Source organism: Danio rerio, chromosome 23 (assembly GCF_049306965.1).
Source record: "Danio rerio strain Tuebingen ecotype United States chromosome 23, GRCz12tu, whole genome shotgun sequence".
In the NCBI taxonomy this organism is placed as follows: domain Eukaryota; kingdom Metazoa; phylum Chordata; class Actinopteri; order Cypriniformes; family Danionidae; genus Danio; species Danio rerio.
In genome coordinates this window covers 16,349,384-16,373,987 of record NC_133198.1, presented here as the reverse complement: position 1 = coordinate 16,373,987, position 24,604 = coordinate 16,349,384, and the positions used below count along the sequence as shown (strand labels likewise).

At 35.1% G+C, this 24,604-nt stretch overlaps 1 protein-coding gene and 1 long non-coding RNA gene across 20 annotated transcripts; one reads left to right on the top strand and one right to left on the bottom strand.

Moving 5' to 3' along the window:
• Nucleotides 1–816: 816 nt before the first annotated feature.
• Nucleotides 817–24,048, top strand: sla2b (Src like adaptor 2b). Of its 19 annotated transcripts, none has more exons than XM_073938663.1 (10): nt 817–1,089; nt 1,764–1,866; nt 6,917–7,002; nt 12,384–12,520; nt 13,920–14,019; nt 14,106–14,192; nt 16,299–16,402; nt 20,140–20,289; nt 22,589–22,718; nt 23,534–24,048. In XM_073938663.1, exons 4-10 carry the CDS (start codon nt 12,430–12,432, stop codon nt 23,664–23,666), a joined length of 795 nt encoding a protein of 264 aa, XP_073794764.1. In that variant the 5' UTR covers nt 817–1,089; nt 1,764–1,866; nt 6,917–7,002; nt 12,384–12,429; the 3' UTR covers nt 23,667–24,048.
• On the bottom strand, nt 17,650–23,444 carry LOC141380593 (uncharacterized). The gene is made up of 3 exons (XR_012398879.1): nt 21,662–23,444; nt 19,754–21,117; nt 17,650–18,666 (listed from the first exon to the last, which is right to left on the bottom strand). It is a non-coding gene; the product is annotated as an uncharacterized lncRNA (long non-coding RNA).
• Nucleotides 24,049–24,604: the final 556 nt, after the last annotated feature.

Here is a 24,604-nt window from a genome sequence, read left to right as displayed (position 1 = left end):
TAAGCTTATGATCTGAATCAGGTGTGTTTTTAGGTGTGCAAGAATCTGAATCAGGTGTGCAATTTAATAACGCATGCCAAATGGAAAAAAAAAAAAAAAAAAACTTTGCGGTGTGCGTGTGCGGACCTTTACTTGACAGCTGCATATGTCGATCTTGTCAGAAAAAATGCCGAAAAGTTCTACATGATTGTTTTTATTGATCGCGGTGTTTACTTAATTAATGCCTCTAATACATGCATACTCAACGTCTTAATTTCATTTCAGTTTAGTTCAGTTATGACTTTAGTCGGATATATATATAGGCTATATATGAAGGACAACAATTTTATAAAGAAACTAATATTAAGAAAGCATTTTGTCACTGACTGACAAAGAATAAAAAATGACTTTAACACTGTAAACCCTGAGTGGAATAATCAGGAGATGGATCAGGGCAGAGCAGTAGCCTCACTAGAATATACTCATAAAACATTATTTTCTGGGTTAAACTAAAATTGCTTCAGCAACCATATGTCAACAAATTGTAAAATACACACACTTTACATTTGTTGTTGTCGTAAGCTTTTATTTTATTACCAAAACAAATGTATTTTTTTTCAACCCTCCCTCCTCTTCCAAATTCAAGATACAGTTAAAAGATATGATAAAAATGTAATCAATTCATTTATAAATAAAGTATAATGAATAAACTAAGTAATTTATTTGGTAATTCAAGCATTTTATATATGCACACAATCCATACACAGCCATAGATGTGTAGAAATATGGGTAAACTATTGATCTTATTCTAAAATGCGGAAGTGCGCCTGTTTTCGCGATTGTCTTAGAACTTCCGATTCAGTCGCCTGTGGAAGAAATGACTAGGAATAATAAACGGCAGAAAACGGTCAAACTACTTGGTCTACAAACAAATGTTTGCATGACTATACAGACCAAGTAGAATAATATATTAAGAAAATATCAAATTGCAACATCAAGCAGCGTAATGAGCAGTTTTTAACGTCAAAAAATGAACGGAAGTGAATGAGACCGGAAGTCTCAAGCCAAAAAGATTCAAATGGCAGCGCCCGCTCGTCGGCGGAGAATAAGGTGAATAGTTTGAGTACCAATTCCCACTAATAACTACTGGCTTATTATCTTCATTCTGTTATGATATTGGCTATTCATTAGTACTCTTAAAGTATGATCTCATTCTACAGCCATAAAATCTTAGTTATTGGTTTGTTGTTTACAGGAATTACAAATTAGTGTGACCACAATATGTATACTTATTAATAAAACTAATTGTGAAATAATAATTGTATTTATTATGTAGTATATTCTTCTGAAGGTTATATCACAAATGTTTCCCAAACCCAGTTGGTTATGTCTAAACATATCTCATTTGAAAAATAAATTGTTTGTATTAAATCAGTGTTAAAATGAAAGCAGCATAATTTACAGCAGTGTCTCTCAACCACGTTCCTGAAGAACCACCAATCTTCTTAACCAAACACACCTGATTCAGATCATCAGCGCATTAGCAGAAACTGAAAGACCTGTAATGAATGTATCAGACAAAGGAGACAAATCAAAAACATGCAGTGCTGGTGGTTCTTCTGGAACATAGTTGAGAAACACTGATTTACAGAATTACGTTCTCTGATTGTGTAAATTACAGAAGAAACAAACTCATGGCTCTTCTTTGAATTTTTTTAGTAGCTTTATAGGAATGCTTCTTTGTTGAATGCAGTGCTGCTTACTGATCTACACTAATACAACAGAGCGTCAGCAGTGATTGGCCTGGCTTGTGATATCACACTTGGAGGAATTCTGAACCACACATTTTTACAGACTGCTTGTGATTTATGGCGATCATAAACAGAGGTGAGTGTTTTTTTTTTTTTTTTTTTTTACCATTGTAAGCTGTTTACATACTGTAAGTACAATATGCTTGTGATTATAAAACTGAATCTTGCATAGGACTGACATTTCCACAATTGGTCATGGTCAAGTGAAACGAAATGTTTTTAAAAACCTTGACTAACACCATAATTGGACCTCAAGAAAAAATGTCTCAAGTGACCCATATGATTTGAAAACACTGCTTCATGTGCTAGTAATAACATGCACTACTATATGTGACAGTGAAGCTTTTTCTGTCATCTCAGCCAGCTGTAAAACTTTCCCTTCACACTCAAGATTTCAGCTTTTATTGATTGTACATATGTGGTCAGAGATGACACATTTAGATGCTATTTATAGAAACTGAGGTACAACACACTTGAGACATTGACCACATTCGATAAGTGATCTGTGCTCAGTCGTCTTCCCGTCTCATGTGCTTGATAGGAGAGATACTGCTTTTATGTCATTTTTGCTTACTGTTATAGATTTTTTTTATTTGCTGGTTTGAAATTGATGTTTGTTGAACTCTGGTAACCTGTCATCCCACTATCACTATAATTATCTCAGTGGGTTTGTCATGGCAACAAACATCGGAACGTCTTCAGTAGCATCGATTAACATTTAGTATGAAGTGACGCTCAGTTTATATGGTGCAAATGAGACACTGATGATAAACTCCTGATATAATCACTGAAGCTGCAAAATCTTGTAAAATACTCTATACACCAACAAACACATGAAAAGCAAACTCATATAATACATCAAATACATCTAATTATTGCACAAATGCTACTTAAACATTTCTATGAAATGATTGCTCATACATACAAACTCTTGCACCTATGAAGTGATCGTGTGTAGATACACTGTTAATATTTTTCTGTAGAATTTACAGTAACTTACTAGCAACAATTCGCCAGTAACCTACGATAAATCAATTACAGCATATATATATATATATATATATATATATATATATATATATATATATATATATATATATATATATTTATATATATATATAGTAATTTTCACACTGCAAGTTAAAATACAGTAACATATCTGTCCTACAGTAAAATACGGTTTACATTACAATGAAATGCTGTGTCATTTATTAAGTGTATAGGCCTTTACATGACTGATTGCATATACATCTAAACTTGTAGTTTCAAATTAAATTAATACTCCAGTAATTATTACTTCTATTACCAATACCATTAATAATAAAATTAGTAATAATGATGATTGAAATGAATAATTTAAAATGAAACGAACAAGATGTGCTTTAACTGCAGACTGTCAGCTTTAATTTGAGGGCATTAACATTCAAATCAGGTGAATGCTATTGCAATTACAACAGTTTGCGGATGTGCCTCCCACTTGTTAAGGGTCCAAAAGTAATTTGTAAAGAATAATAATCATAAATCAAACTTTCACTTTGTAATTCTTGGTTGCAAATTCTTTGCAGTGAATTACAGCCTGAAGTCTGGAACGCATAGACATCATCAGACGCTTGTTTCATTCCTGGTGATGCTCTGCCAGGCCTCTACAGCAATGGTCTTCAGTTCCTGCTTGTTCTTGGGGCATTTCCCCTTCAGTTTTGTCTTCAGCATATGAAATGCATGCTTAATCGGATTTAGGTCAGGTGACTGATTTGGCCTTTCATAATATTTCACTTTATTCCCTTCAAAAACTCTTTGTTTGCTTTTGCAGTATGCTTTGGGTCATTCTCCATCTGCACTGTGAAGCGTCGTCCAATGATTTCTGAAGCATTTGGCTGAATATGAGCAGATAATATTGCATGAAACACTTCAGAATTAATCCTGCTGCTTTTGCCAGCAGTCACATCATCAATTAATACAAGAGAACCAGTTTCATTGACAGCCATACATGCCAACGCCACTACTACCACCATGCTTCACTGCTTAGGATCATGAGCAGTTCCTTTCTTCTTCCATACTCTTCTCTTTCCATCACTCTGGTACAAGTTGATCTTGATCTCATCTGTCTATAGGATGATGTTCGAGCATTGTGAAGGCCTTCATGTTTTTGAGGCTCACCAATGGTTTACATTAATGGTGAACCCTCTGTATTCATCTTGTTGTAGTCTTCTCTTGATTGTTGACTCTGACACATACAGTTCGCCTATCTCCTGGAGAGTGTTCTTGATCTGGCAAAATATTGTGAAGGGGGTTTTCTTCACCAGGAAAATAATTATTTGGTCGTCCACCACAGATGTTTCTGTGGTCTCCCGGATCTTTTGGTGTTGCTGAGCTCAATGGTGCGTTTTTTTCTTTTTAAATGTTCCCAACAGTTTTTTTGGCCACACGTAATGAGTTTTTGTTTTTTAGCCTAATGATGGATTGCTTGACGGCTCTTTGGATCCGTTGAGAGTTGATAGTAACAGATTCCAAATGCAAATAGCACACTTGAAATGAACTCTGGACCTTTGATCTGCTCATTGTAATTGGGATAATGAGGGAATTACACACACCTGGCCATGGAACATCTTGGAAGCCAATTGTCCAATTACTTTTGGACCCTTAACAAGTGGGAGGCATATATGCAAACTGTTGGAATTCCTACAGCCTTCACTTGATTTGGATGTAAATACCCTCAAATTAAAGCTGACAGTCTGCAGTTAAAGCACATCCTGTTCATTTCATTTCAAATCCACCATTGTGTTGGTGTATAGAGCCATACTATAATAAACAAAAACAGAAGGCTTTAAATGAGTTGCATAACAATCCAAAACTACACACAGAAGCTATTTAAAGAGAAAAACCTGAAAATGTCTTGGAAAAATAACAACTGAATAATATATTTAGATGTGGTGACTGTAGTAGCTGAACAATCATCTCCAGTCTATTTAACTATTTGCTTCATGTCATGGGTGCATCACCATCTCAGAAGCACATTCATTTTACAATTATAAAACGGCCTGTCATCAATTATTTTTTTGCATATGAACTGAATAGCTTGTGCCTAAATACACCACAACGATAAGATCTCAGAATTAACCACAAACCAAATTAAAACAAACATAACTGTCCTCCTCGTGTCGTGCTAATGACGGAGTTTAAGGGTAGATCAACTAGTTCTGCCAACATCATTTGTCAACATTCTGTTTTATTGTTGAATATGAAATTTAACTGATATAATAAAAGCAAGGCATATGTTGCCATCAAGGGCATATATTTGCACTTTACATGAGTGGGGACGGGTGAACACAAAAAAAATACTCACTTCATAAAATGTATTAAGTTAAATTAAATAGTCAGGGGGGTTAAAAGACCAAAAGTTGGATTATTATTATTATTATTATTATGTTTGAATTTTTCTTATTATTTAAATGGTCAACTTCTGACTAAGGAAATGCTGGCCAGTCAACAAGTTACTCTGAGAGATTAAGAGAACTGGCATGGGTCAAATACTTTTACATGTAGCTGTTTATTCTGCAGTTTTCAGGGCATATTATTCACCGACTGTATCAGTCTGTTATAACGTTAGACTGTGCATTAAAGCGAGAAAAATCATGAGCATTAACGCCGTTATCGTGATGGACTCATTTAGTAGCGATCTTGGGCTTATGTGACTTAGACTCTTCAGGGAAAAATTTTGCCGCTGCCTTCCTCAGTTGTGTGTCACTCCACACACACCTTATTCTTGTTTTGGCACTCGCTGCTTGTATCTGAATGCACCTACAGCCTCTCACATGACGGCAGGGATAGGCGCAGCCAATCACAATGTTCATATGTGTTTGAGGGGAGGGTCGACTCAGAGAGAACATGATTTAACCCTTTCTGCATGTCTAGGTTAAAAAAAATTTTTATTCAAAGTTTATTAAATTATTGGTGGGGACATTTTATTAGTTGGCAGATATTGCTGGGAACGTGTCCCCTCTGTCCATGCTATATCTATGCCCTTAGTTGCCATCTTTAGTTTTTATGATCTCTGAGGGAGCAATCCCTCAAACCAATTTTATTCTTTTTTTTTTTCTTCCGCTTAGTCTCTGACTTATCAGAGGTCACCACAGTGGAATGACTATTCCAGCATATGTTTTACATAGGGGATTCCATTTCAGCTGTAATTTAGTTCTGGGAAACACCCATACACACTCAGATTCACACACACACACACTCATACACTAAAGCCAGTTTAGTGTATTCAATTCACTCGCATGTCTTTGGACTGTGGAGTAAACCAGAGCACCTAGAGGAAACCCTCGCCAACACGGGGAGAACATGCAAACTCCACACAGAAATACCAACTGACCAAACCGGGACTTGAACCAGCGACCTTCTTGTTGTGAGGCGACAGTGCCAACCACTGAGCCACCATGCCGCCTTTCAAAAAGTATATATTTTTTTATTTTAATTTTATGAGAGATGCATTTTTGACCCTTAAAATAAAACATAAAAGTATGATAGAGCCGCATTAATGTGCTAAAACCCAGCTTTAAAAATTGTGCATCCATCATGTCTCAGAATGTGATCGTTTTGTTTTTCCCAGACAGGGTTTAAAATATTAATGACTGCTCATTATTTGTCGTTATTTGTTTAGCATCTATAACAGGTGAGTATCTGAATCCAAATCTGATCATTCAGTTTCCATGGCAGTTATTACCATGGCGATCTTCCTTGATTCATTTGGAAACCTCATTTGATTTGGAATTTCAGGTTGTTTTGTTTTGAATCTGCCTCTTCTCTTGCCGTCAATCAGCCCTTGACATCATGACATTCAAAAGCTTTCCCTCTGCTGACATCTGTGTTGTGTATTAGAGGACCTCAAAACATTTTCACAACACCTTTCTGCCTGCGCTCACTTTCAGACATCTGTGCGTCAGCAAAGGAGAGACAGTTAGACCTGTTCGTCACAGGAAACTGCAAGTGTGCAGTAAATAAAGCCGCCTGCCTCCAGCGTGCACGCTAAAACACAGAGAGCACAGCAGCATCAACATCATCCTTCACCTCAGTCTAAGAACATCAGCTAACCATAACCCTAACCTTGGGGGTGAAATTGCTCTCAGTATCTCAGTTTTCAGATGTGCATGTGAGGAGCTCTGTTTGCTCGTGCAGAAAGGATTATCATCAATTCCACTCTGAGGACCATGATGTGAGTGCCATACTTTGTTTTGTGAAATGTGATTTAACACAATTCTTGAGTTGTGTTTAGTTTACTTAAATTTGTAAAAAGATTTAAGTTAACTTAATCGATTTGTGTCGACAGCAAGTAGGAATTGTGTGGAACCCAGCTTTTTTTACAGTGGATAATTGATGTTAAGTGTTTCAAAGATCGTGTGCTGAATATTTGTATATACTTGACCTAAAAAAAAATAATATTTGAGCCTTTTCATAGTGAATATAGGCAATGTGTTATGGTGCATTTAAACAAAACAGACTTATTAAAGGTATTTAAGGATTTATTTATTAAAATATTATTTTAGTCACCAAACATCTTTAGAAACAGAAACAATGATGTTTAAATTAATGCAAAATATTGCAAAAAGTAAATACAAACTTCAAAATTGCAACTGAATGTCGTATTTTTTTTGTTTCTCTTGATTTTTGCTCTTTTAAAAAAAAAAGGTTTGTTTATATATTTATAAATGTATATATAAAGTCTCTAAGATATAAATTTAGGCTACTCTGTGTTAGACCGCTATCGCAAGTTATTTTGTTAGATAAGCTCCAGATTTTTCTTTAGTACAGACTAATCTAATGTATATTCACAAATATAGTATCATATAGCACCCAATAGGAAATATTAATTTAAATGAGACTTTTATCCCAATAATACAGTCACAGTCACTTTATTATTGGGAAAATGAACGTATGATTCCATCAAAGTTCTGAGGTGTTTTGTCACATTTGGTCTTCAGTATACTCAGAAATTTGTTTTTGTCTTTCTAATTTTGGATTATAATCTTTGTTTTTATTTCTGTTTTTACTCTTAAGCATTTACTTGCATTTACAAGGTACCAGTACCATAAAAATTACACACAAACCCCCCTCCAAAACATTTTTGGTTGAGAGAAAACTGGGAATGAACACTTTATATAATAAACTAATTACTAAACAAAAAGGGGGACACATGTCTGTGTGTGTCATGTAAACATGAGAAGTTCTGAACTTCAAAGTTGTAACCTTGAATCAAAGTCAGGATCGTCTTGAAAAGCGTGCTGCTCTTGCACAGAAGTCTTCCTTCAAGGGAGTTTTAAAGAAACGTGTGGCTTTGTGTGCCATTTTGAAATCTGTGTCTGTCAGTGTGATAACAACATAATCGTTTCAAGTTTCAAAGTATTGATCAATCATTTTTTGCAATGATTTTTATCTTTATCTTTGATTGATGTCCTCTAAAACTTAGCTTTCTTTAGGCCAGGGTTGCCCAAACTCGGTATTGGAGGGCCGGTGTCCTGCAAAGTTTAGTTCCAATCCCAGTTAGACACACATGAAGCAGCTAATTAGGTTCGTTCTAGGTATACTACACTCTCAGAAATCAAGAGCTGTCACTGGGGTGGTGTCTTTTCAAAATGTACATATTTGTACTTAAAGGGTTCATATTGGTACCTCAAAGGTATATCTTAGTACCTAAAAATTCACACTTTTGTACTTTTTAGGTATTGATATGTACATTTGGGGTATTAATAAGGACCCGTTTGTCACAAATGTATATCTTTTGAAAAGGTACCAACCCAGCGACAGCTCTTGTACCTTTATATCTGAAAGTGTAGAAACTTCAAGCAGGTGTATCGAAGGAAGTTGGAACTAAACTATGCAGGACACCGGCCCTCCAGGACCAAGTTTGGCCATCTCTGCTTTAGACTATAGTCACTCAGTTTCACATTCGGTTTCTGTTAAAGTCCCTGTATTTCTATTAAATAAATTCTGCTGATTATTTTTCTAAACATTTTGCTGACTTCATTTTAGGGCTGAGAATTGAAATGTGTTCAGCAGAATAGTGTCACAGCAGTTGGAGCTCGAACCTTCTTGCCATGAGGCGACAGTGCCAACCACCGAGGCCACCATTTTGCCCTAATTCAATATTATTTACCAACATTTTAGTCCTCTTTGTTGCACATTTGAAACAAAACCTCTAGGCTTAAAAGAAAGCCATAACAAGCCCTATCTACAACAGGACGTTAGTAGCCTTGCTCTTATATTTGACTAAAATCTAGATATGATGTTAAACATTCATAAAAAATTGAGAAATTATCTATTTTTGAATGCGTATGTTACTTTGAACCCTTTAAGGGGCACACCTTGAAAAAATCTTTTTTGGCCCACATCTTGTATTAAATAATACACTGGCACCCCTCTGATAAATAGTAATACGCAATTAAACTAATAATGATAACCTATGAGTAAAAGGTCAGCCAGGTGGTTATTATGCCTGACAAAGGGTTAACAGCTTTCTACTTTCATATTTAAAGTTTAATTCAATGTGCTTTCTTTGTAATGTTCTGTATATGTTGTACTCCATGATAGCTGTCTTCATATGTAATCAGTTACATTTGTGTTGTGGTGTGGTGGGTATGAGGTCTGTAATTTGGACCTGGTGGCCCTGATGACCCAGTGAGAGACCCATCTGTGCCACCAGTTGACCATCTGCTCTGTAATGCCACATAGCTGTAGCATCAGTGCCTTTGTTTTGCAATATGGAGAAATATTACTCTCAGAGCTCAGTATTGCGTGCTAATATAGCTATCGGGTCATGAGGATGTTGAAATCATAACACCGGAGACATTTTGTGCGTTCGTTATTTGCAGGGATTGAATTGAAGAGTTTAGATGCATAAAAACTCTTAATGCCGTCTGAAATTTTCCCCTAAAATGAGCATTTTTATCAGGCTCCTATGTGTATGTTTAGTAATATCACTTTTATTATTTATTTTCGATGGAAATCTCAGACGGCACTTAAGTTTTTGCATCTGAACTCTTCAATTATAGTTCCATTACAATGTAGTAAACTATGTAATAACATACAACAGTATCAGCGCAAGGGGAGAAAAGCATTTGTGTTTGTTATCACGTCTTTTAAAGGCTTTACAGTGATTGTTTTTCACACCAACGCTGTGGGAAGGCAGTGGAAGATTAAAGATTAAGTCAAAGGCAAGGCATTAATTATATATATATATATATATATATATATATATATATATATATATATATATATATATATATATATATAATTTATATTTTTTTGTAAATTGTTGTTACATTAGCAAATTAATTTTATGCGCAAAACTGGATTATCGCATAAAAGATATGTGAATAAAGCAGCGTTTCCATCTGACGAGTCAAAAGCGAACGAGTTAAAAGTGAACAAAATCGTCACTTCCTGATTAACTGCCATCAAATATCAGCAGTATAAATGGAATTTGCTGCAGGAGAAGCTGCGTGAATCTGTTCATTTAATGAATGACTTGCACCTCAGAAGACTATGAATACACGCAATAAACATGTGTTTGGTTCAGTAAAAGTGTTTCCATCGCAGTTTAAGCTTCTTATCCAATCTTATCTTATCCAATAAAAGTTTGTCCCACTCAGTTGTGCGTGTACGTTTTTAATGCACATTTTCTAAATGTATGCACATCTTGGCGTTTCCATCAAACCATTTTTTAATGTGCATCTCCAAAATGTGCAAAAAATAGTTGATAGAAACGTAGCTATTGTCATTCTGCAAAATATATTTATTTAGAAATAAAGCAACAGGTATTTTGTCTTTTACATATTAAAATATATATTATAAAATGTCATATTTCCAAAAATTATAACCTTTTGGTGAAAAATGGGTATATTTGAAAGATTGTGATAAAAGTATAAAGACTAGAAAAAAACAGGTAATTAGTTTTTATGTGCATCGTTTAATATGTTGATACATTTTTCCTTTTTATTTTATAAAAAAATATACTGGTTCAGGAAAAAAGAAGATTTAACTAAGCATTTATTAAATTTATTTAATTAATTAAAAAATTCTAAATTTACCAGACATTAAAAGATTAATTTAAACATTTGTTTGATTCATTTATTATTTATCTTATTATTTATTACAATAGTAATTACAACTGGCTCAGAAAAAAAAGCAAAATACAGTCAGAACTATTACCCCCTCTGCAGAATTACTATTATATTTTCAAATATTTAAGAAAGAAAAAAATCAAAAGGGTCAGAATTAATAGTCCAAATAAAAAATATTGCTGTCATCATGGCAAAGATAAAATAGATCAGATATTAGAGATGAGTTGTTAAAAAATGTTTAACACATGTTTGAGCAGAATGTTTCATGCAAATGTTGTTTACTTAAACAGGGCCTATAAAACTGTGATGTAACTGATTGTGACTAAAAACAGCAGAATGTTCTCAGCATTAAAGCAGATCTATTTTTAGATCGGCCACCCCATTTCTTCTTCTTTTTTTTTTTTGGGCCATGTCTGTGATAATGAAAGTGTGGATGGAAAGTTTTCATCTTAGTACACAAGTGGTTTATCGACATCCTGCCACTTTGTTCAAAGAGTTGCATAAAGAAGCCATGGCTTGATAACTCACGAACATCAGATTTAATTTAATTTATTTATGTATATGTATTTTATTTTAATTTATTAAATCTCTTATTACTTTATTTATTTGTTTATTTTCAGGTTCAGTTCAATATAATAAAGTTTGTATTTATTTATTTTGCTTGTTTATTAATGTTTTTTTATGTTGGTTTATTTATTTATATATTTAATATATTTAAATATTGTATTTGAGTTATTTAATTTGAATGTATTTAAATGTCATTTTCTATTATTTCATTTGTTTAGTCATTGGTTTGTTTGTTCTCTCTGGCTCTCTTCTTTCAAATTATGGTATTTTAATTACATGTTTATATTTATTTATTAAAATTTTATTTGTTTCATTGTATTCATTTATTTTAATCTTTATTTTATTTGAATTTTTTTTTATTTGAATGTAATATTTTATTTGTTAATTCATTTGTTTGTTCTCTCTTCTGCCTTCAGATTGTTTTTTATTAGGTCAATTGGTCATTTAATTTTATTTATTTTTAAATGTGTTTTATTTAAATTGTTTATTTATAAAAATATTTGTTGTTAAATGTTTTTATTAATTTGTATATTTTTGTTTTCTTTACATTTGTTTATTTGTTTTAATTTATTTCTTAACTTAATTAACTTTAATTCATTAAAATGTAATATTCTATTTATTAATTCATTTATTTGTTTCTTTGTTCTCTCTCTTCTGCCTTCAGATTGTTTTTAATTATTAGGGTAATTAAATGTCTATTTATTAATTTTATTTTTTTTAATTAAATAGTATATATTTATTAAAACTGTTTATTGTTTAATTTGTATTAATTTATTCGTTTTAAAGTTTATTTACATTTGTTTATTTATTTCAATGTATTTATTTGTTAATCCATTTAACTGTAATATTTTGTTATTAATTCATTTATTTGTTTATTTATTAATTTGTTGTCTCTCTCTTCTGCCTTCAGATTGTGGTCCCCATCATCTCTGTGCAGGTAAACACTGTAGATCAGTATGGGCAGTCGGCCCAGTAAAGACCGGCGTGGATCCAATGCCCATGCTGTCCTGTTGGACACAGAGGACAGCAACGGCCCGCTGACCATGGGTGAGTACAGACACGCATCACTTTATACATGAACAACAGAAAAGCTGCTGTAAGAGAACATACGGTATGGTTTTACTACGAAAGCATTCAGTGGGTCTTCGCCCCAAAAATAAATATTTAGTTGCGATTTACTCTACTTATTTTAGTGGTTTTTTTTCTGTTGAACACAAAAGAAGATATTTTGAAGAATGTTGGAAATTGGTAACATTTTACCTTACAGTTGGAAAAAATGCAGTGGATGTAGAAAGTACATGTGCAATGTCTAAAATCAGAACAAAACGACAAGCTTTTAACAAACATGAAATGAATGAACAAATAAATGAATGCAGGGGGGATTTTTTTGTGGACTCGTGAGTTTTTCAGCATAGCCTGACACAGTAAAAAATGAAAAACATACACAGAAAACACACATAAACATATGCATTACTGATTAGTGTTCAACAAGTCTAACTGACACTGGAATAAGGGAGTTTTGAGCCTACTCCACTTGCATTGAGACATTCCGTGTCTTCTGACTGAGGGTAAGAGATCATACCATGGGAAGAGTACATGAGACAGATCGCTCAAAATTATTTTCGCTTCATTTACAGTGCATTGCTCGTATCTATAGTCTAAGTGCTGGTAAAGATTTTTAGTCCTATAAGCTTTATGGCAAATCTGATAGTTTTGATTTCAAATTTACAGAAAGATTGGCATACCATGTGGATACACCATACCTGATAACACTCTCACAATACAGACTGATGAAAAAGATACAAGATTTGTTTAATTAACACCATAAAAACCATAATCCACGCAAAAAATAAAGCCTATAATGGAGTTTTTTAATAGATCCAATTGACATGGGTGTCCCATGTAAGAAACTTACCTTGTTTACTGTTTTCCACCATAAAATCCCCAAAAATAAAATAAAAATGAATTTATGTGATTACACACTGAATACTTGCATTTGACCTCTATCAAATAGATTAAAATGATAAAACACACTTTTTAGTCACAAACCTCATAGATGTTTGCAGTAAAATTGTGTCAAATATGATGTTAAACTATTATGTCTACAGTCAATGTACAGGTAACTTTAAATAATGAGTTCATGTATTTACTTTATTAATAATCAGACATCAACTGTTTACATGTAACATTAGTGAATGCACTCAGTTAACAAGAACAAACTATGAACCACTTTACTTCCGTTACCGAACATCAACAAAGAATAATTAATACTGTGTAAATGTATTGTTGATGTTAGTAAATGCATCATCTTCCATGAGTTAATGTTAGTTATGGGGTTACCAATTGTCTGTGTAATCTTTATCTTAAATAAATGTTGAGATACCAATAGCTAATATGACTGACTGAAGTTGTGTGTGTGTATGTGTGTGTGTGTGTTTGTGTGTAGAAAGTATCAGATATGTGCTGGTGTCTCTGTATGACTATCCATCCAGAGGTCCGGGCGACTGCGCCATTAGAGTCGGAGAACGCCTCAACATTCTGTCAGAGTAAGAGCACTGATACACAACACAACATGAGTCTGATCAGGGTTATACGTCTGATAATATAACGTGTGTGTGTGTGTGTGTTACAGTGAGGGAGAGTGGTTTAAAGTCAGCTCATCAGCCACAGGAAACGAGAGCTACATCCCCAGCAACTACACCGCCAAACTCTACAACAGGTGAGTAATCACAATCAGACTGTTGTGCTCTTTCCAGATCATTCCTACACGTCTATGCTTTGCGTGAATTATGGGAGTTACTTCTGATTAGGGATTTTAATAAAAAAATAAAATGAAGTGTCTCTAAAAATTGGAAACGAGGGTTTCATTCTCCTCGATGCTAGCTAATCATTTAACTAATGTTATTTAGTCCCAGAACAAATGTCCAAAACCACAACAAACTGACTTAAAATTAACAGAAATTAAACAAACAAGCTTCAAATATACAGTCAAACATTAAAAGACCACTTATTACAATTGACAAGTTACTTTCGGAAACCTGAATAACTTTCTGCGCAGTGACATTAGAGTTGCGTATGAAACATTATTGTACTGCAGAGTTTCTCAACCATGTTCCTGGAGAACCACCAGCTCTGCACATTTTCTATGTCTCCTTAACCAAACACACCTGATTGAGGTCATCAGCTCATTAGCAGAGACTGAAAGACCTGTAATGGGTGAGACAAAGGAGACATCTAAAACATACAGTGCTGGGGATCCTCCATGACGTGGTTGAGAAACACTATGGTATGCAAAAAAAAAAAAATCAGGATTATTAAGTTACGTTTACTTTATTTTAAACTTATTTACATCATTTTTATGATTATAACGCACAAAGACAACATACCTCTCTCTCAGTTTTCAGTATGTTTATGGATTATACCACAAGAGTGTCACTCATATAATAGTGAAGGAAGCCCCGCCTTCTAGTAAAGGAGCCAATCTTTCATTGATATAGACTCAAAGTGAAACGATTCTTTGACAGAGAGGCTCAATAGAGATGTGTGATTTTATGACCGTTTCTGCAGCTTCATTGTTATGAACCCTCTGGGGTTGACAATTGTACTGAATACTTGCCTCACAGACATGGGAAATATATAGATATCAACCTGGAAACCTCTACTTTTATACAAACCAACTACATTTAAAAACAAATGTTCTCTGGTTTTGCAATCTGTTTTAAACGAATGCCACACATACAGTCTTTCCCAGTCTGACCTCAGTGTTTTAAACGAATTCCCGCCTCCGTCATTCAAACGCAAATCACATGACGGCAAACCTGTAAACAAAGAAGCCTCTGTCATTTTGAAAGAAGATTTGAAGTCAGAAATACGTTGTAAATTACTTCAGAAGACTTTTAGTGTGATCGAACGCAGCGTTTTTCAAAGGATGATATTGTGTCAGATATTCATTCTTAAAGTAATCACATAGTTTTATTGACCGAATGCCATCTGATCGTATCCTCTATAAATTATTCAACTCATGTTTATTTCTATAGCGCCTTTACAATGTAGATCAGGGATCACCAATTTCGTTCTTGGAGGTCCTGTGTCCTGTAGATTTTAGCTCCAACCCTAATCAAAGACACCTGAACAAGCTAATCAGTCTTACTTGGTTTACTTGAAACACTGAGGCAGGTGTGTTGAGGCGAGTTGAACGAGATTGGTGACCTCTGATATAGATTGTGTCAAAGCCGTTTAACATAGATGTTGGTTTTCATGGTCTTGTTCCAATTAGGTGTGAATGCACATTAGGTTGTGCAACCTAATGTGTTTTTGATCTGATCCATTTACATTTAGAAACTAAATTCATTAGCCAGTTATTCTTAAATTTCATTGGTGATTCCAAATCTAAAATTGAAATAGGCCAGCCAAACAGTCAAGCAGAATTTGATGTTTCTTCATTCAAAGAGATAGCAGCTGCGTTTACATGCATGCGAGGTGTTTCAAAGATGGCCGCTGAGTCAAATGACTTGCCTCGAAGGGACTTTCGTGCGAACCATAATCTGAAATGGAGTCGTCACATGCGAGAAGAGTGGCTTGCTTGACTGTGTGCATACATTATGACATCACACTATGGGTGGTCTGGCTGATGGTGTGGGTGACATCATGATTCCCCCAGGGGTGCTCTGCTGATGTCAGCTGTAGTTTTTCTGAGTGGGCTCAGCTGTTGTACTACAGTGAGGACACACCGTGACCCTCTTACAGAGTACTCTGCCTACTGCTTTTTCCTCTGCTTCGGTTTTGTTCTCATACACGTCACTCACATGTGTGTGTGTTCATGCAGGTGGCAGTTTGTGGGTCTCAGCAAACGGAAATCGGAGGAACTGCTGATGCTCCCTCATAATCAGCCCGGCTCTTTCCTCATCAGAGAGAGCGAGACCTTTCCAGGTACTGATACACAGATGACACAAGACACTTTGCACTTTTTCTATGAACTATACTCTGTCATCTAGTGCAGGGGTTCCCACAATCTTCAGCCCACGACCCCCAAAATAACAATGCCAGTGACTCTTGACCCCAAATATCCTCTGAGGTAGTTCTAAATATAAACTTTGCACACAACGGAGCACACATACCAAAAGTCTACTAATCAATTAATTTTGAAAAATCACTCGCAGACCCTCCTCTATGTTCAGTTGTGGCCCTTTATTTACTTTTAATGTACGTCAGGGCCATAAAGGTGCTAAAGTTTAACATGGTGCTATAAAATCAACGTACTGTCTCTTTAATTTAACATAATCACCTCAGGGCTCGCAAAAAATGGAAAGGCTGATGGCTTTTTATTAGCACATTGTTTTTAACATAACTATTTCAAGCTATATTTTTCTTCTGTAGGTTATAGATAAAATATTAAAATATGGTCATTCTAATAGTTTAATAAACTGAATAACATTTTTGGAAATCATCAATTGACCTCCCCTCGTTGTCCTGACCCCCACTTTGGAAACCACTGATCTATGAATTATTTAAGGTTGTTTTATCATCCTGCATTGAAACCTAGATAAAGTTGTTAACACGTTGTGTCTTCTTAATATTTAAAATGTACTTTCTCTTTTTGGAGTGTTTGGTGTAAACACACTCAATTCACACACCCTCACTTCATATGTTTTATTTTTTAACAATACTTATTGATACAGAAATGTTTGTTAATACACAAATGTGGTATTTACCTACAGTTTAATTAACTATTTTTAATTTTTAATCCAATTTTCATCCAAAAGTCATGGGTGGGCTTATTTTTTTGTTTTATGCTGACTAACATCACCCAGGGGTCCGTTCTTTGTCTGTGGATTACTCAGTTAGCTGGATTTGTTTATTGACGATTTGACACTTCAGGATCATTTCGTTCTTCAAATCTGATCCGAGAGTTGTTGTCATAGCAACAGTTCTGGTAGCTCAAACCTGCTGGAGAGCAGGTTCATTTCATATAAACCGAATTAGATTGTGTCCGTTTAAGCAAAGGGAATACTGATTACACATATGAGTATGTAACAAATGCTGATATTTTCCTACAGTAGTAGTTTTATACACATGGGAAATATAGTAAATACATTTTTAACTATATATAATGTTAAAAATATATATATTGATATAACGTATGCAATCTGCACTCAAAAATAAAAGTACTAACACCTGGTGGTTCAATGAGAACATTTATTGATATGAACTTTTTAGATCGCTTTAGTACAATTTGTGTTTGATAATAGACATGCACAATATGTGACTTCATTTTAAGACAATAATACATTTATGCAGTCGTGAACATGTTTTGACAGCTAGTATGACAGTGTTTTGATGTTTTACTAAAGTTGCAGACACCTTTACCAATATCAAAATGCTTTTGTATACATCCAGTGATTCTTTACACCGATTAAGAAACCTGCTACTATAATACTGTCATGGTTACTATAATAAAGAAAATCCACTCTAACTGTAAACCTAATTAATTTGCTAAATACTTTTGCCACATGAAAGTGTAAAGCCTGCAGCCCACAACAAAGGTGGAAAGTTCATGCTTATCATATTTAACAAACTGTTTTCTTATGAATTTGATGTAATTTTGCTCTCATGGATAATTGAATATTAATCAGATGATGTCATTACCCTGCTGTGCTGTCAGCCAATCATTGCATTGCTGATCATGATTTTAAAGATCGATAAATCTGTTCTTTACAACACATGCAGCAATCTCAGATCAGTTCATCCATTTTAATCTGATTCATGAACTCGTTTGAAGAACCAAATTAGCCAGAGATCAGTTATCAAGATTAAAAGATCCGGGATCTGCCAAATCATCTTAGATCATTTAAGCGAGGTACGAAGAATGGACCCCTGATCACCATGGCACCTTAATTGCAACATGTTTACTACTATTCTTTAAGTCCACGTGAACTAAAAGTTGCTGAGGCGTTTATTTCATTATGACGATTTCCAACAAAAAATTTATATTGAGTAGGGGGCGGGGCTTACATTTTAAATCATCATTGCCTCATAACAAACTAATTGTAAAAGGGGCGTGGTTAAGTATATTGTGTCTGAAGTTGTCAAAATGACAGCAACAGTAAAGCACCACCACTTCAAACACGAAAGCAAATTTTGATTAAAGATTACCAAAACAAACTGTTTTTAGTGGATTAACTTGCTGAGATTACCTGGGGTCTGTTCTTCGTACCTCGCTTAAATAATCTAAGATGATTTGGCAGTTCCTGGATCTTTTAATCTTGTTAACTGATCTCTCGCTAATTTGGTTCTTCAAACAAGTTCGCGAATTAGATTAGAATGTCTGGATAAACTGATCTGAGATCGCTGTGTGTGTTGTGAAGGACAGATCTATCGATCCTCGAAATCATGATCAGCAATGCAACGATTGGCTGACGTCACAGCAGCGTAATGACATCATCTGATTAATATTCAATCATCCATGTGAGCAAAATTACGTCCAATTAGCAGTAAACGGCTTGTTAAATATGACACGCAAGAGTATTTATCATGTATTTTAATGCATATCAATGCCTATTTAGTTCTACATTTAGAAAAGATTTTCTTTATTTTAGTAGCCGTTTTTTAATCGGTGTAAAGAATAACTGGTTGTTTACAAAAGCATTTTGATATTGGTAAAGGTGTCTGCAACTATTGTGAAGCATCAAATCACTGACATATTAACTATCAAAACATGTTCATGACTGCATAAATGTATTATTGCTTTAAAAATTTCACATATGTTTATTATACACAATTTGTACTAAGCGATCTAAAAAGTTCATATCAAAAAGTTTTCTCTGTGCACCACCAGGTGGAAGGCTTTGTACTTTCATTTCGAGAGTGCAGATTGCATAAGTTTTATTAATATATATAACTTTATTTATTTTATGAATAACTATAACTTATAGTTATATATATATATATATATATATATATATATATATATATATATATATATATATATATATATATATATAGTTTTAAAAGTATTTACTCTTTTCCCAAGTGTATATAACTACTAATGTAAGAAAATATCAGAATTGAGAACATACTTTCTGTATTACATTTGCTTGAACTGAGCCGATCTAATCCTGTTTATATAAATTGAACCTGCTCCCGATCAGGTTTAACCTGGCAGAACTGTTGCTATGACAACAACTCTCGGATCAGCTTTGAAGAACGAAACGATCCTGGATCGTGTCAAATCGTCAATATCCAAATCCAGCTAACTGAGTAATCCACGTACGAAGAACGGACCCCTGTTCGCTTAGAGAATAACAACATGCGCTGGCAAAATAGCATTCTGAATACCATAGGAAAAGCACAGCAACATCCAGATCATCCTAGCAACTTGTTAACTAACATATTGATTGCCTCGAAAACAGCATAGAAACCAGCCACAACAATATAGAGAAACGTAACATTCTTAATACATTATCAGCTGCATACCAACCACCCAGAACACACTAGAAACTGCACATCTATGTATTAAATACCATTCTGAATACATTCTCAAAGCATTCACCCAGAACACCTTAAGAACAGCATAGCAACATGTTGAATACCATCCTGAACACATCAACAACTGGAAAGCAACCACCTAGAATACTCTAGCAACATTTGTCTTTATTTTCCCTCTCTAGGTAACTACACTCTGTCAGTGCGCAAAAGCGGCTCACAGGAGCGTGCATCTGTCAAACACTACCGTATCAGCTGTATCGACAACGGCTGGTTCTACATCTCTCCTGGACTCACCTTCAGGACCCTCTCAGACATGATCGCGCACTATTCAGGTACAGTACACACTAACACACACTTCATTGACACTTATTGCCTGGGTCATTGCTGGATGTGTGCATGACACTGATATAACGCAATACCAGTGGTGGACAGTGACAAAGTATTTTACTTTAGCTCAGATAAAACTCAGTGAATCTTCAGTTAGCAGCTCGCTGATACAGATGATTTGGTCTGAATGATGACGAGTCTTCCAGTTAATGACTCACTGATTCAATTAATATGGTTGGAACTAGTCTCCACTCAAGTTAATGATATACAGATTAAAATAATTCAACCAAAGTTAGTCTTCTAGTTAATGATTCAATGATTCAATCAATTCGGTAAGAACGAGTCTTCACTCCAGTTAATGACTCCCCGATTCAATCTATTTGGTAAGAGTTAGTCTTCCAGTTAATGACTCACTGATTCAATCAATTTGGTAGGAGCGAGTCTTCACTCCAGTTAATGACTCACTGATTCAATCTATTCAGTAAGAGCGAGTCTTCCAGTATATGACTTACTGATTCAATCAATTTGATGAGAGTGAGTCTTCACTCCAGTTAATGGAATACAGATAAAAGTAATCCAAATCAGAGTGAGTCTTCCAGTTAATGACTCACTGATTCAATCAATTTGGTAAGATTGAGTGTTCCAGTTAATGACACACTGATTTACTCAATTTGGTATTAGCGAGTCTTCACTCCAGTTAATGGTTTACAGATAAAAGTAATCCTATTCAGAGTGAGTCTTCCAGTTAATGACTCACTGATTTAATTCTAGTAAAAGCGACTCTTCACTCCAGTTAACGACTCACTGATTCTATCAACATAGTAAGAGTGAAGCTGCGTCCCAAATCGCATACTTATGCACTATTTTACGCCATTTTGTAGTATAAATAGTGTAAGTAGTGTGTTCACATTGAAAACTCTCAAAATAATAAGTGCACTTTAATTACCCGGATGATGCACTCATTCAGCCGCTAAAACGAAGTGTGTAATGATGGACACTTCACGCACTCAACGACCGCAGGTTTGCTTACGTAGCGGAAGGGGCGGAGCGATCGGACGCACATGTTGAATAACTTTATTTATTTTGGATAGTGAAAGCAAAATTCTCCTACGAGAGTAATTATAGCGCCTCCGGATGGTGAATGCGGCAATACTCACGGCAGGTATTACTTGATAATTCAGTCGTTTATTTCACTGATTTGGCAACAGTCAAACGTCATCAGGGAAACGGTTTGAATTTCCGCTTAGTAAAAAAACATTAGTGTGCCATTTGGGACAGCACTACATACATATACTATCCTGTTGAGTGTGTAAGTGCATAAGTACATAGTGCATGAGTGCATAGTGTATAGTGTGCCATTTGGGACGCAGCTTGAGCCTTCAAACCAGTTAATGGCTCAGTGATTTAATCAATCTGGTAAACCATCAGTCTTCACCCCAGTTAATGGTATACAGATTAAAATAATCCAATCAGAGTGAGTCTTCTGAGAGTCTTCATTAATTCTTCATAGAGAAATAATGACTCACTGATTCAATTAATTCAGTTGGAGTGAGTCTTCAGTTTAACGATTTACTGATTTAAGTGAAGATTCGGATAGAGCAGGGCTGCATTAGTCCAATTTGTATGCCCTTTAGGCTAACTTCCTTAGGTCTTGTTCCCTCAGATGTACAGTGTTGATTACGTCAAACAATTAGAATGCCCTAAACCCTTGAGCACTAGGAAACTTCACCGTTGTTATGTCACAATCACGTTCCATTCTTGGACATAGCTGCTAGAGTGGACATTTAAAGCAGACTAGCTAAAGACTTACCTAAAATCAAGTGATCGTCAAAATGGTACTGGAGACTTCCTCGAGGGAACAAGTGAAGGAAAGTTCATGCGTTTACAGGTTTAATAGTGGACTAGAGCACAGTATCTGTATTTTGACCTTAGTCATTGATTAATTTCATTCACCACTGGATAGAGGAAATGGCCCATCTTTTTACTCTCCCTCAAGTGTTTCCCAAACCTTTGAGTTTATGTCCTCTGTTGAACACAAAAGGTATTCTGAAGAATGTTGGAAGCCAGTACTCATTGACTTCCATAGTAGGAAGAACAAATACTATGCAAGTCAATGGCCATTTCTAACATTTTCCTCAAATATCTTCTATTTTGTTTAATTCCAAACATCTTTGAAACAAGTTGAGGGTGAGTAAATGGTGACAGGATTTATGTTTAGGTGAACTATCTCTTTAAGCATGAGTTTCAGTAGCAAAGTATGTGTGTGTTGTGGCTGGAATGTAATAGTGAACTGTCCTTCAGAAGTATCGGACGGGTTGTGCTGTACTCTCGGAGAGCCGTGCTTCATCATCGGATCCAACAATGTCCCTGTGGTCAATGGCGCTCCTCCGGTTGCGGTGAAAAGGCCAACTATCAACTGGAAAGATGTTGACAGGTGCGTCAAACACGCCACAATACAAGTTTCCAAAATAGCCATGTATCCATGAACAGATTTTTGTGCACATTTTAGCCTAATGTGCATAAAATAATGCTGAATGGAAACTCCAGACTAAAAGTAAATACTAAAAATGTACATACTGTAATTAATATATGTGCTCAAATGAGTCTGATAAACTACATTTGAAACATTTACTAAATATAAAAAACTCTCTACAGCTCTGGTGGTAGCACTTTCAGCTTAGCTTAGCATAAATCATGCAATCGAATTAGAGCATTAGCATCTCAAAAATGTTTCAAGCTTTTTCATATTTAAGGCTTTACTCTTCCGTACATTGCTGCTATACCATGACTGCCGCAGATGTAATATGCAGCACCTGAAAATAGTGCCAGGCATGATAATATACAATGTTGTTACCTAGTTACCATGGCGCCTGCTGCAGCCATGGTACAGCAGCAAATTACACCAGAATTAGTATAGTTCTGATACATTTTATTATTCGTCAGTCTTAGTACACAATGTAACTACAGAAGTCACGCTTTAATAGGGTAACTATCAGAACTTTATTTTTAAGAAAGATGCTAACGGTCTAATCTAATTCAATTATTTACGCTAAGCTAAGAGCTCTCCCTCCAAACCTGGAGATTAGCTGAATAGATTAAAAACATTTAGACTCAACTTTTGAACTCTAAGGCACTCATCAAACAAGAATAAAAAAAAAAATGGAATGTTTCAAAAGTGAATTCACAATTAAACCCCTAATGTTGCACTGGCGCTCTCATATTAAAGCTCCTTCAAATCTCTCTGTGCAGCTCCATGATCTTCAGTCAGACTAAAGAAGGAGCTGAGGATTCTCTGGTGAGCGAGGGCCTGAAGGAAGCCATCAATTCATACCTCTACATGACGGAGAAATGCGAGGACTGCTGTCAGCTCTGGGAGACGTGACAGGAGAAAGAGCGAGCGTATAAAGGACTTTCGCTCGTCTGTTTCTTAGAAGATGAGTGCAGAAGCGGTTTGGGCGTCGGATGAAGTTTTCCCTGACTCATTACTGTTCTTCCAGAGTGGGTGCTGGAGATGTCAGATGTGAGACTCGTCCTGAAAGAGCCACAGAGGAGTGTGTGTGTGGGTGGAGGAACAGATGGAGGTGGCGCATCCACTTACACACACTTGTGACGCATTTACATGAGGCGGCATGTCACTGGAAGACCAGAGGAGCTGTACTTACAGTATCAAGGAGATATTGGTCGATGTATCACTTCAATTGGAAAAAAGAATGTATTTATAACTTGGAATATTTGTTTGTAAATAAATGTACAGTTTTCAAATATCAAGTGACTTTTTGAAATTGATGAGTTTCTCTGGATATACGAGGTTTGAGTAGTATTAAAGGGATAGTTCAAGCAAAAGTCAAACCAGTTTTGTTTTGTGGAATGTTAGAAACATGTAACCATTGATTTTCATAGTTTCATAGTTGTATGTCCTACTATGGAAGTCAATGGTTACATATACCTAACGTTCTTCGAAACATCTACTTTTTGTGTTCAACACAAGTAACAAACTCAGAGGTTAGTAACCACTGGAGAGTGAATCAGTGACTTTATATGGATATCAATAATCAAAGAATTTGCCTTAATCTGATTAAAACTATACATAAGGCAATAGCACAAGTTACTTTTGAAAGTTTCTTCCATGATTCTGTTTTACATGTTATAGCTAATAACTCAACGTGATTGCTATTCATGTTTCCTCTAGAGTTTCATGTAATTTCAGGCTTTTAATTTTTTGACTTTAACTGCAGTTTCTCACTTTCACTTTCATTCAAATTAACATTAAAATGTTACGATGCTTCTAAACATCTACAACTAGCCCAAACGTTAATCGCA

What these genes read in the sequence shown, in the direction of transcription:
- sla2b (XM_073938654.1), top strand. Translation starts at nt 12,430, where the DNA reads ATGGGCAGTCGGCCCAGTAAAGACCGGCGTGGATCCAATGCCCATGCT. An exon ending in CAACGGCCCGCTGACCATGG is followed by an intron (nt 12,521 to 13,919) that starts GTGAGTACAGAC and finishes GTTTGTGTGTAG; the next exon opens with AAAGTATCAGATATGTGCTG. An exon ending in AGAGAGCGAGACCTTTCCAG is followed by an intron (nt 16,403 to 20,139) that starts GTACTGATACAC and finishes TTCCCTCTCTAG; the next exon opens with GTAACTACACTCTGTCAGTG.